This window comes from Cajanus cajan, chromosome 8 (genome assembly GCF_000230855.2).
Source record: "Cajanus cajan strain Asha chromosome 8, NIPB_CcT2T_4, whole genome shotgun sequence".
NCBI lineage: Eukaryota > Viridiplantae > Streptophyta > Magnoliopsida > Fabales > Fabaceae > Cajanus > Cajanus cajan.
The window spans coordinates 8,112,298-8,123,676 of NC_138524.1; the positions used below are offsets into that span (position 1 = coordinate 8,112,298).

The following is an 11,379-nucleotide window of genomic DNA, read 5'->3' on the forward strand; positions in this document are numbered from 1 at the left end:
ACAATTTACAGTTCCGTATTCATCGTTTTTGAATGAAAGCTGGGACAACAATTTTGTTTTTATGTTTTCAAGATTCCATTTAAAAGTTATAATCCATCTACCCTCCTATTACTCCACACAACTTTGGTTCACTATAAACTAGCAAGCCTGAAATTACAATGGTTAACTATAAGGTTGAATACATTATTTCTTTCACTAAACTTTTTGAGAATTTATAATTAGCTATATCAATTAAGAAAAATGTAATCAAGTTATTTATTATTTTTATAATTTTGTAATTCGATCTTTATAATTAGGATTTCATTTACAATATATAATATTTTATAGTTTTTTTATTTATTTATATTTTCATAATAAAACAACCGCATCATATTAATATTAATATTGTATATCATCAATCATATTTATAACGTTTGAATCTTCAGTCGTAAAAATTATATTATAACCTTTCTGATCATAAGTTGGTATTCATTCATTATTTATTCATTACCTATGGTTTCTCTTTAGAGAAAATATTGAATTTTAATGATACGATTTCTACATTGATTAGTCAAAAGGTTTTAAATGCAACATCAGAAAGAAAAAAAAAAGAAATCCTTATTAAAGACAGTGATATTTAATTTTTATAATATAAGCGAGAGCGAAAATAGATATTGAAATAGGTGTAGCAATTAGCATACATGTATGTATATGCATACGTAGGTGAATGTAGACAGAAATACATAGATGGATGAGAAAATAAATTAAAAAAAGAGTGGGACGTATAGATACGTAGGTAGATGTGGATGTTATGTATGTGGGAATTGGGATGGTGAAGTTGTGTTGTGTGGCAAATGTGGCAAATGTGGCAAATGGGAATTCTGATTTCTGGGATTTTGTACTAGTACACCGCTCTCTCTTCTTTCTTCACCTTTCGCTTATTCTTCCATAACCGTACCGTAGGTAGCTACGATCAATCCATTATTTACCCTTTCTCTCTCTCTCTCTCTATTTTTCTACCTATCCATCCATCTTCACCGCCTCGCACCTTTTCGATCTTCAAATTAGGGTTTGGAGGTTCCATGTTCCGCGGCTAGATTCGCCAACGCCTCACAGATCCACAAACCTTCTCTTTCGCTCTCTCTCATCCCTCATGTTCTGGAAGCTCGCCTCCATCTCCTCCTCCTCTCCCGTGAGTTTTTCTCTTTTCCCCTTTCGCTTATGGAATAGTCGCGAATTCCAACTCTCTTTCGTTTTCTTCTTTTTTCCGCTCGAATTATTTCTTTTCGAATGCACATTTATTTAGCGTCTTTTTAATTGCCAATTTAGTAATTCTTCCATCACTTGCCGCTTCTAATTTCCATTTGCAGGATCCGCCTTAGCTTCGCTCTCGCGATTTTCTCTGCTTTTTAATTAATGTTTTCTCTGTAATCTTTTTTTGCCACTTTCTCCGCTTTAGTGTCTTAATTTGTGCATTCTTACTTAGCAATGAAAGTCCATGAGTTTTACTGTGAATTCACTTAAATTACTGCAAATTGTATGAAAAATGAAGAAAGAAGGAAAGAGGGAGAAAACCTTATGTTTATATTTGAATTTAATGGCAAATTCAATTTTATCTTATTTCTTTGGCCTTCTCTGTAATGATGGATCTTTAGAGCGAAATTTTGTAATTGAACCGGAAGAATCTTAAGACTGTGTCTTGGTTTTATGGTCAAACTTTGACGTGGCTGAAAGCTTGCCTTGTTTATTTACTTGTTCAATGTCTTGTTGTGTGGTTGGTGCTCTGCAGGTGGAGGCGATATTGGACAAGGAGAACTTCACTTTGGAAGAAATTCTCGATGAAGAGGAAATAATCCAAGAATGCAAGGCCTTAAACAGTCGTCTCATTAACTTGTATGTTCCTAATCAGTTTGAAATAAAGGGTTTTACTTTTTTTCCTGCTCATAACTTTTTGGTTTTTGACAAGTCCACTGAATTGATTGATCCATCTAGCTGTCCCTACCTCATGGGAACTAAGGCTATTGTCTTCGATTTTTTTTTACTTTCAGTTTGAGAGATAGAGCTCAGGTTGAGCAATTGCTACGCTACATCATTGAAGAACCACCAGAGGATGCTGAAAACAAACGGATCTTCAAGTATGCATTTGCAACTGAAAATTTGTTGCAGAAGAGCTATATATTTCAATGTTTCAACTTTCTTGTTTCCCTTTTATCATCTAATCATTGGTCTGTGATTTAGGTTTCCATTCATTGCCTGTGAGATCTTTACATGTGAAATTGATGTAATTTTGAAGACCTTGGTGGATGAAGAAGAGGTTTGTAGTATATTTTATTTTCATTTCATACTTTGAGTCTTGTTTGAAGTCCTATAGTAATGCTTTGCTTGTATTATTTTCTGCTTACTATTCTTGTTATTGCAGCTCATGAACTTATTATTCTCCTTCTTGGAGCCTGATCGATCTCATAGTACCTTACTGGCCGGGTACTTTAGCAAGGTATATGCTGGAATTTTTAGTCTGACACATTGAAGACATTAGTTATATGGTTGTATTAAAACCATTTGCTCTGATAATTTGTGTTCAATTTTTCAGGTTGTCGTTTGCTTATTGATACGAAAGACAGTACCACTTATGAATTATGTTCAAGTAAGTAAACCAATGTGTTTTTATAGTGTGTTTCTGTATTGGGTTATTTTAATAATTGATTATAAGAAATAAGTTTTATGTATGGATATGTTAGGTGAAAAGTGGTTTTAAGATTATTTCATTTGGATTTGTGTAAATTAAAATAATCTGTTTTTTTAAAAGTAACGTTATGAAAAATGGGTAGAGTTATTTGTAGTAGTTGGTTTTGTATTTAAATTAAATTAATCAATTGTTGAGGATAAAATGCCAAAATAAAAGTTAACTGATAAATAATTTGTTAGCTTTTAAATAACCTGCAAAATTTTGTTTATCATAAAAAACCTTATTTCCTTTGTTGAGAGAGTATGATCTTTTGATTATAAATCCAAATTACCTAACACATTTAAATAGTAACACTCAACTGTTTTCCCATCATTCAAATTAGTATATATAAAATTAATCCCATCCAAATACATGCATAGCAGAATGTTTTTTTTTAATATGATTTATACAATTTTAAGGAGACAGTAAAGTACTACCAGATATAAAACTTATTCATTTTGTTCTAAGCATCACTCTGTGAAGCAGTTGGGAGTCTATTTTACAACTAAGCTCTATAATATGTGATCCTATTCTACTTGTGATATCTTCCATTCATTATTTTGGTTACTTTTTGCAGGCCCATCAACATGTTTTTCGCCAACTGGTAGATTTGATAGGCATTACATCCATTATGGAGGTAAACATCTATCTAGTAGTTTTAATATTATTGAAATCTTGCTAATATGATTTGCTAGAATGAGCCCTAAATTAAGTTCTTTGCACAGGTTTTGGTTCGATTAGTTGGTGCTGATGACCACGTATATACCAATTTTATAGATGTGATGCAATGGTTGGCTGAGAGCAACCTGCTAGAGATGATTGTCGATAAATTAAGTCCATCTGTAAGTGAAACGTCCACATTCTGTGTTTATAGTTTTTCAATCAGATGTTGCTAATTAGCTGTATGTTGCATATGCACCTTGTTGCAAAAGCAAACTTAAGAGAGTTTACCATGTTTTGTAGGAGGCTAGTTTATTCATTTATTAGTAGATGATCCATGGGATATTCTTTGACCTACTTCACCTAGCCATTCTACACTTGCCTGGTGTTAAGTTATTGAAGTCTTGTTCATTGAACTTACATGAAGCCTTACTCTTGAATATAGGCCGCTTCTACAAGTGTGAGTGCATGTTTTGGCCAGCTAAAGGAATTTTTTTTACTTGACATTTGACAACACAAATTTTTTAGGAATGCTGTTACCACTTACAACTCAAGTTGGATTGTGGTGTTTTGAGTTGGTCTTTATAAGGGTCACATAAAACACATCTTTTGCATCTTGTAGCTATAAATGGAAAAAAAAAAGAAGGAAAAAACTCTGGGAAACTAAAAGATCTGACTTTGGTTGTAGTTGAGTGTTTGAATTTTATTGGCTCTTTGCCTCCTTGTCGTTTTTTGTTAATGCTTAAAATAATCTGACAGCTGTGTCTTTTCTGTTTTTAACCAGAGTCCTCCTGAAGTTCATGCCAATGTAGCTGAAACATTGTGTACCATTACTCGAGTTGCATCATCTACTCTAGCAATTAAGCTTTCAAGTCCAAGGTTTTGTGTTGCAAGGCTCTACTTTTTTTCTCTCTTTCAAATATGCCTGTAAATTGATCATTACAATTGTTACTTTGCAGTTTTGTTGCAAAAATTTTGGGTTATGCATTGGAAGATTCACAATCAAAGTCTAGCCTTGTCAACTCGCTCTCAGTGTGTATTTCTTTGTTGGATCCTAAAAAATCAGCTATTTCATCTCCTTTTTTCCATTCATTCCGAAGTCAAAACATGTATGAGCCACCAATACCTGTAAACCCAGATACTATTGGTGCAATGCTACCTAAACTTGGTAAGTATGGTTTGTTTTATTCCCATGAGTGGAAACAGTGTAAATGCTTCATGATGATTTATTTTTCATTTAGCTGTGTTGCTTGTATAGAATAATGTGGAACATAATATGACTGGAGGAAATTATAGCGTAAATGCTGTAATTTTTTTCAAAAATTATGTTATGAGATGTATAATCATTTTAATGAAAATAAGATTTCAACTACCAAATGGTGAACCCTAGTCTAGAAGATGTATATAAAGGCTTGAAAAAAAGAAGCCTACAAGAAAGGGGAAATATATATTTATAGCTTATTTTTTGGGGGAGGGGGGATTGCTGTAATGTGGGCATTTTATGATTTTCATTTTTGTAACAAAATTATATAAAATGGGTTATAATGTGGTTTGAGTTCTAATGTTTAATGAATAATTAACATATTGATTTTCTTTTTGATATCAAAGTACTCTTGGTTAGATGTTGTACCCTTCATTATTATCAGGTTTTATCATTGGGGTGGAGGGGTGGCTGTTTTAGTAATTATGTGCATGTTTTGCATCTTATAATTATTCCTCAATTAGAGGCTTGAAGAATGATATGTTAATTCTGTTGCAAAATCTGACACATTTTGTTGAAGCAGCCTTGTCACATTATAAGTAAGATTATATTTCTTGTCTACAGGTGAATTTCTTGTGCTTTTGGATGTGTCATCCGATAACAAGGTATTGCCTACAACATATGGCGAATTGAGACCTCCACTTGGCAAGCATCGATTAAAGGTTTGTTGTTTAATTTTTTTAAATGAATGTCATGTATGGCCGTCCGCTCCAGAACTAGGTTGTAGTTGGTCAGTTGATATTGAATTTTATTCCATCGATAACCTTGGTTGTGTACTTTGAACATTCATATTTCTCAGAAAGGAGAGAACCGATGTGATTTTTGAATGCATTTTGTTTCTCTGATCAATTTGCATTTTATTTCAGATTGTGGAGTTTATTGCAGTACTTCTTAAAACTGGAAACGAAGTGGCAGAAAAAGAATTGGCCAACACAGGAACCATTCGACGAGTCATTGATCTTTTCTTTGAGTAAGCAACTTTTAATTTTCAATTTTGCAGAGTTGTATATTTTTCTTCATGTAGACATATTCTGCATTAATATTCTTGAGTAAGAAATCTTGATGAAATCTGCATTAATATTTCTCTTCTTTTGACATATTCTGCACTAATACAGGTATCCATACAATAACTCATTACACCATCATGTAGAGAGTATCATATCATCATGTTTGGAGAGCAAATCTGATGCCATTATTGATCATCTTCTTCGAGATTGTGATTTAGTTGGAAGGTTTCTCCAAGCAGATAAACATTGTATTCTTTCTGCTGAAAGCAATCAGGTAAGTTTATGCTTCAAACTGATGGATGGGAGATTGGGTTGGCCATTAGTTTTTCAGCTGTCTATATTTTTGAGCCACTAATTTACAACTCTCAACCTAGAATGGAAAGAAACATGATTTAGAAAACTTTTCTGTTGTACTGTTTAGTTATCTTGATTTTCTTCATGTTTTATTGGATAAAAAATGAAAACAAAGATGCATTATATGAGTTCATGTGATATCTCATGCACTGTAACTATATACTTAGTTTCAATATGCTGTTAAGTCTATAAGAACATCTTTTAACTAAATTTGTGTGTTTTTTCAGCCCACAGTACCTGCTGCTGGAAAACGGGGAACACGGGTAGGAAACATTGGACATATTACCCGCATTTTCAATAAACTTGTTCACTTGGCTCATAACCAAACCCACATTCTGGCATGTCTTCAGGTTAGTTTTGTATTTAATTCCAGAGACAAGATTCATGGTTTTCTTAGTATCTAGTATATGAAACTTTTCCGACTAGTATAAATATCTGAGATCTGTAATGTTTACTTTGAATTTAATCCTTGGCATCCAGCTTTGCTTATAAACTCATGGCAGATGGTTATTAACAGTCGTCTTCTGAAACAGTTTTTTTTTTTTTTTTTTCATGGAGGATGTGAGTCAGACCCATATGTGCCTAGTTCGCTTTTAATAATTGTTTAAATGAAAATGTCATCAACAGTGTTGAGGATTTAGATCCCAGAGCATGGTCTTCTGAAACACTGGGATTAAGGGTGGGTGTTCATGGGTCCTAGTAACCCGTGAACTTAAATTGAACAAAACCAAAGCAATCACTTTGGGACAGATTTTTTAGTGTTTGGGTCAACCGCAAAACATGTTATTTATGTAAGATTATTTATATATTATTTAATGTGTTTAATAGCAATATCTTATATTGATACAATTATAGTTTGTTTTTATATAAAATAATTTAATTTTAAAAATTCTAATTTTCAGAAAATTTAATCTAATTTTAAATTGTTGGATCTGATTGATCCAGTTCATGATCAGGTCAGGTCAGTTTGGGTTTGACAAAAAATTTACACAAATCCAACCCAACTCTTGGAATTTTGATCGGGTTGGGTAACAAATTTGGCCAAATTGAACCCAAACTGATCTGTGATACCCTTTAGCCCTAACTGCCATTATAGTGTGTTCTTGTTGGACTTCCTTGTGCTTTCAGTTGAATTGTTATCCCATGCCTTAAATGATGAGGTTGAACTTGTTTCTTAAATGTGTTGGCATGAATGCTCTAGGAGAATACTGATTGGAATGAGTGGCAAGCTACAGTTCTTCAGCAGCGTAATGTGGTTGAGAATGTTCACCGTTGGGCTTGTGGGTAAGTTCCAATTTCAATTATCTAGCTCTAAATTCTTAGCAGAAGCGTCACCGAGAGTATGTGTTTTTATTCAGCATAATGTCTTTGTTGGTTATGTAAATTTTGGTTTTAGCAATATAAATAAAAGTGTCAATACAATGCTACCTTAAAATGGGTAGTCTTATGACAGCAAGTGAGGTTATCTCAAGCAACGAGGGTTGGTTGGGCATGATTTTTTGTGTATGTAATTAAAAATATAGGAGAATTGATGTTATGTTGTGAATTCTTTATAATTTTGATTGATTTCTTATTTGTCCTTGTTATGTACAGGCGTCCAACTGCATTACAAGATAGAATGAGGGATAGTGATGATGAAGACCTTCATGACAGAGACTACGATGTTGCAGCTTTAGCAAATAATTTGAGCCAGGCTTTTAGATACAAAATTTATGGAAATGATGATAATGAAGAGGTTTGTAGTTAATGGTTGCTCCTTACCCTGTCTGGACCTTTTGTTCTTCTTGAATCATCTGCCCCTCTCCCCCTTGTTTTAGTTTCCCATTTTTGCCTTTGGTCTTGGACACTGCTATTACCTAAATGGACTAATTCAACGAGTTTTGTATAGGATCATGGCGGTCTTGATCGAGATGATGAGGTAATTTTATTTTTATTTTTATTGTACCTGAAGGTATTTTCTTTGATTAACTTGCAAATATATGTCTCATTTGGAAATTAGGTGACTGTCTAATTCTCATTTTGGTCCTGTTATTCATAAGCACAATTTTTGCGTTTTTGTGCCCTGCAGTTTTACTATTTTGGGCATTAGTTGCTTTACTTTGGTAGCCTGTCTCCAAGATACACAGTAATTAATCATCCAACATATATTCCTACAGGAAACTAGTTATTTTATAACAGAAAATAGGGATAAACCGTTGTTAAAAGACTGTTACCAATTGTGGAAAATGCCGGAAGACAATAATCTGCTATGTCATATAACGGATAGCATCTCAGGCAAATAGCAGAAGTTGCATATCAGTTAAAATGTGTATATATCAATTATATATGTATAAAAACCTAAGTTGTTTGCAAATAAAAATAAAATGCATAAAAATTGACATAATATTAACTGAAAAGTTCAATTAGTTGGAGACTCGCCAGAAATGACTAGAGGATATAGGATGCATGCTGCTAACATTGGCTATCTAACAACACTTAATAAGATCAGAATCACAGGTTCATCATTCTTACTCGCAAAAAGAAAACAAGAGATAGAATACTGCAGAATCTGAGGTTCTGTAAATTTTCCTGCCTCCTTCTAGTGTGGCAATGCCTTCACAACCCAAATTCAAACGTGATCTAGAATAATAGTGCCTATAATACAGTAATCTTTTACTCTTTGTTTAACTAATTTGATAATAAACTAATGTGTTTTTATCGAATGCAGGATGTCTACTTTGACGATGATTCTGCTGAAGTAGTCATATCATCTTTAAGATTAGGTGATGATCAAGGGAGGTGAGTATTTTATTTTGTTGGATAACTGGCAACCATCACGAATTTGATCTCATGGATCTATAAGGCATGATAATTTGTGCAAAATAACTTGCATACAATAAATAACTCACTTGCTATGCCTTTAAAACATTAAAACATGCGTTGTGTATTGTGTACTACTATTCTAAGTGTTTATCTTTCTAGGTTTTCCGTATAATTCATTATTCATATTCATCATGTGGTAACCATTCTTTCCTTAATTCTTTATGCATTTTTAATGAAGATGACAGTGTAGTTAGCGTGCAGTCACAAACTATAGATATATTCTTTGGTTGCAAGTTGCAACTAAGGAAAAATTAAATGTGGATGGATATGTGACTAGAGAAACAACATATTGATATACTCGGCATTTACTTTGTGTTGTGCTTATAGATTCTCTATAAAGGGATTTTATCTTTGCTTGTGGAGATCTTCATACCATTTTGTTGGCTGCTATAAGAAGCTACACCCGCAATTAATTACAAATGTTCACATCCTGGTGAATAATATCTCTGAAGATTTGATTTTTAACTGAGCTGAATGACATGTGACACGTGTAATCCATGTAGCTGACCTCATCTAGTGACATGAGATTTTGTTCACATCGCGTGATGGGAAATAGTATATAATATATATGCCTTTTTAATTTTTGTAACCCCTGAAGATATTTGAGTTTTGGTTTTCTGCTTCATGGTGTGACTAGTGTCTGCCTCCATGTTCTGCTTCATCATGTACAGAAACTAGTATCGTGGGGGAAGCTAGGTGGTGATATAAGAGAATAGAGTAAGGAGGGGGAAGCATTTAGGAATTTGGACCACCATGGTCAGGAAATTATTGTGGCATGGTTAATTTGAAAATTATGCTCGGATATACTTTTTGAATTAGATGGTTTACACAATTTATTATTATTGTGATAAAGTCATAAAGATTGACTGAAAGAAACACAGAAATGATGCTCAAGGTAAAATGATCATATGGCTGTTACAGTTTTACACGCATCTCCAAAAGGTCATGTTTCAATTTTCTTTTTCTTTCACCTTATTCGTGCAATTTTATTCTTATGTTTCATTTATACACCTATATATATGTTCTGCCCCTGCTTCTTGTTGGAGTTATGGTTGTGTTAAATTCTTTTTTAGTGTTTTCTATTTAGACATAACCTGTAAGTGCTAGCTATTCAACCTCTGACATAAACCCAGTCATGCACTGCCTTATGTTTTTATCCTCCCTCCTTTTGGTTGACTGTTACCTAAATTGTGAGTCTAGCTTTGGATGCCCAAGGTGTTTTCTATTTCATCCATCATTAAATGTTGATGTGTTTGTTTTATGCAGTAATCTGTTTACAAACTCCAACTGGTTTGCATTCCAAGACGACAGAATTGGTGATGCATCTGGGGGCACATCATCCTCTGAGATGATGGATGAGATAAAATTGAATGCAGCTGCAAATGGTGGTAGCAACAGTAGTGATGATGAGGTAGTGGTTGGAGAGGATGAAGAATTGACTGACACCAATAATACTGTGAATGGTACATCTAGCTCTAGCACGAACTTCTTTAGTGGATTAACTGGTAATGATTCCATGAATGGGGGCACTTTAGACTTAGAAAGTGAGAAGGCAAGTCCTTCACAAGATATGGGATTCTTCAGGTTTGAGGCACCAGACAATGAGGACTTGTTCGGGGATAGGCCCTTACCTGATTGGGTGGGATGGGGTGAACCATCAGATATACAACATGCTGGCTCAAGTATGAATCCCTTTCTGGATCATGCTGAGTCTGGCAGTGATTTGTCTATTGAGTCTCAAGTAGGCAGCCCTAGTCTGAGTTCTCCTTCAGGTGGGGAATCCATACCTTCAAATGGGTCTGCAACTACTAGAGATTCAACCAATGGGGGCAATGACTCAAATCAAACATCAGTAGCAGCACCCTCACTATTTGAAGAGGATGTAGAATTTGTAGGTGTAGAACTAGAAGGTACTGAGAAGGCAATGGACCATGCTCTCAAAGAAGGCGTAGTTGGAGAAGCAGGACCTTTGAAAAAAAACATTGTCTCCAAAGTTCCTGAAAAGGAAAATTCTGAAGAAGGCGGTCCTGGTCTGAAGGAGTTTAACGATTCGAATTACTGGAGGGTTGACAAAGAGGTTGCTGTTCTAGAGTTATGATGGACTGTGTTTGTATGAAAAATTGGATCAACAAGGTTATGCAACAAATTAGTGTACAGTATATTTTTGTTTCCATTATGTTCTGTTTCTGATGTTTCAGCATTATTAGATATTAAGCTTGTTTATTAATTTGAAGTTTTGCCTCTGCCTGCAAGTGATTGAAAGGGAATTCCCACATTTATTGAATATTAATTTTGGTCTTCTTTTTTCAGTTCTTTATAGTGTTCTTGATTTGCATTCCTTGGATAGAGGGGCAAGTTTCTACATCCCGAGGATTCATTAAACGTAGAATTAAAATAGTGCGTTTAGGAGGATCAGACTATAGGATTACTTTTTTTTATTTTATTATATTATATATATATATATAAATAAATTAGGCAGGATAATCTTTTTTTTTTCTTAATTTTTAAATTATGTAGAATAAAAAAAATAG

At 33.9% G+C, this 11,379-nt stretch overlaps 1 protein-coding gene across 2 annotated transcripts; it reads left to right on the forward strand.

Annotated features, from left to right (window-relative positions):
* Positions 1-791: 791 nt before the first annotated feature.
* Positions 792-11,157, forward strand: LOC109798260 (uncharacterized). Of its 2 annotated transcripts, XM_020358467.3 has the most exons (20): positions 792-942; positions 1,048-1,171; positions 1,769-1,872; positions 2,028-2,114; positions 2,218-2,293; positions 2,399-2,473; positions 2,570-2,623; positions 3,282-3,341; positions 3,430-3,546; positions 4,149-4,243; positions 4,324-4,532; positions 5,190-5,287; positions 5,492-5,595; positions 5,741-5,906; positions 6,214-6,336; positions 7,188-7,270; positions 7,580-7,721; positions 7,875-7,904; positions 8,694-8,764; positions 10,115-11,157. In XM_020358467.3, exons 2-20 carry the CDS (start codon positions 1,133-1,135, stop codon positions 10,944-10,946), a joined length of 2,565 nt encoding a protein of 854 aa, XP_020214056.1. In that variant the 5' UTR covers positions 792-942; positions 1,048-1,132; the 3' UTR covers positions 10,947-11,157. The 2 variants fall into 2 exon arrangements, with proteins under 2 accessions (XP_020214056.1, XP_082917915.1); XM_083061789.1 differs by having other exon boundaries at positions 808-1,171.
* The last annotated feature ends 222 nt before the right edge of the window (positions 11,158-11,379 follow it).

Bases quoted from the DNA above. Each gene is read 5' to 3' on its own strand.
- LOC109798260 (XM_020358467.3), top strand. From the start codon at position 1,133: ATGTTCTGGAAGCTCGCCTCCATCTCCTCCTCCTCTCCC. The intron at 1,873-2,027 runs GTATGTTCCTAA...TTTTACTTTCAG, and splicing joins AACAGTCGTCTCATTAACTT to TTTGAGAGATAGAGCTCAGG. The intron at 4,244-4,323 runs GTTTTGTGTTGC...GTTACTTTGCAG, and splicing joins ATTAAGCTTTCAAGTCCAAG to TTTTGTTGCAAAAATTTTGG.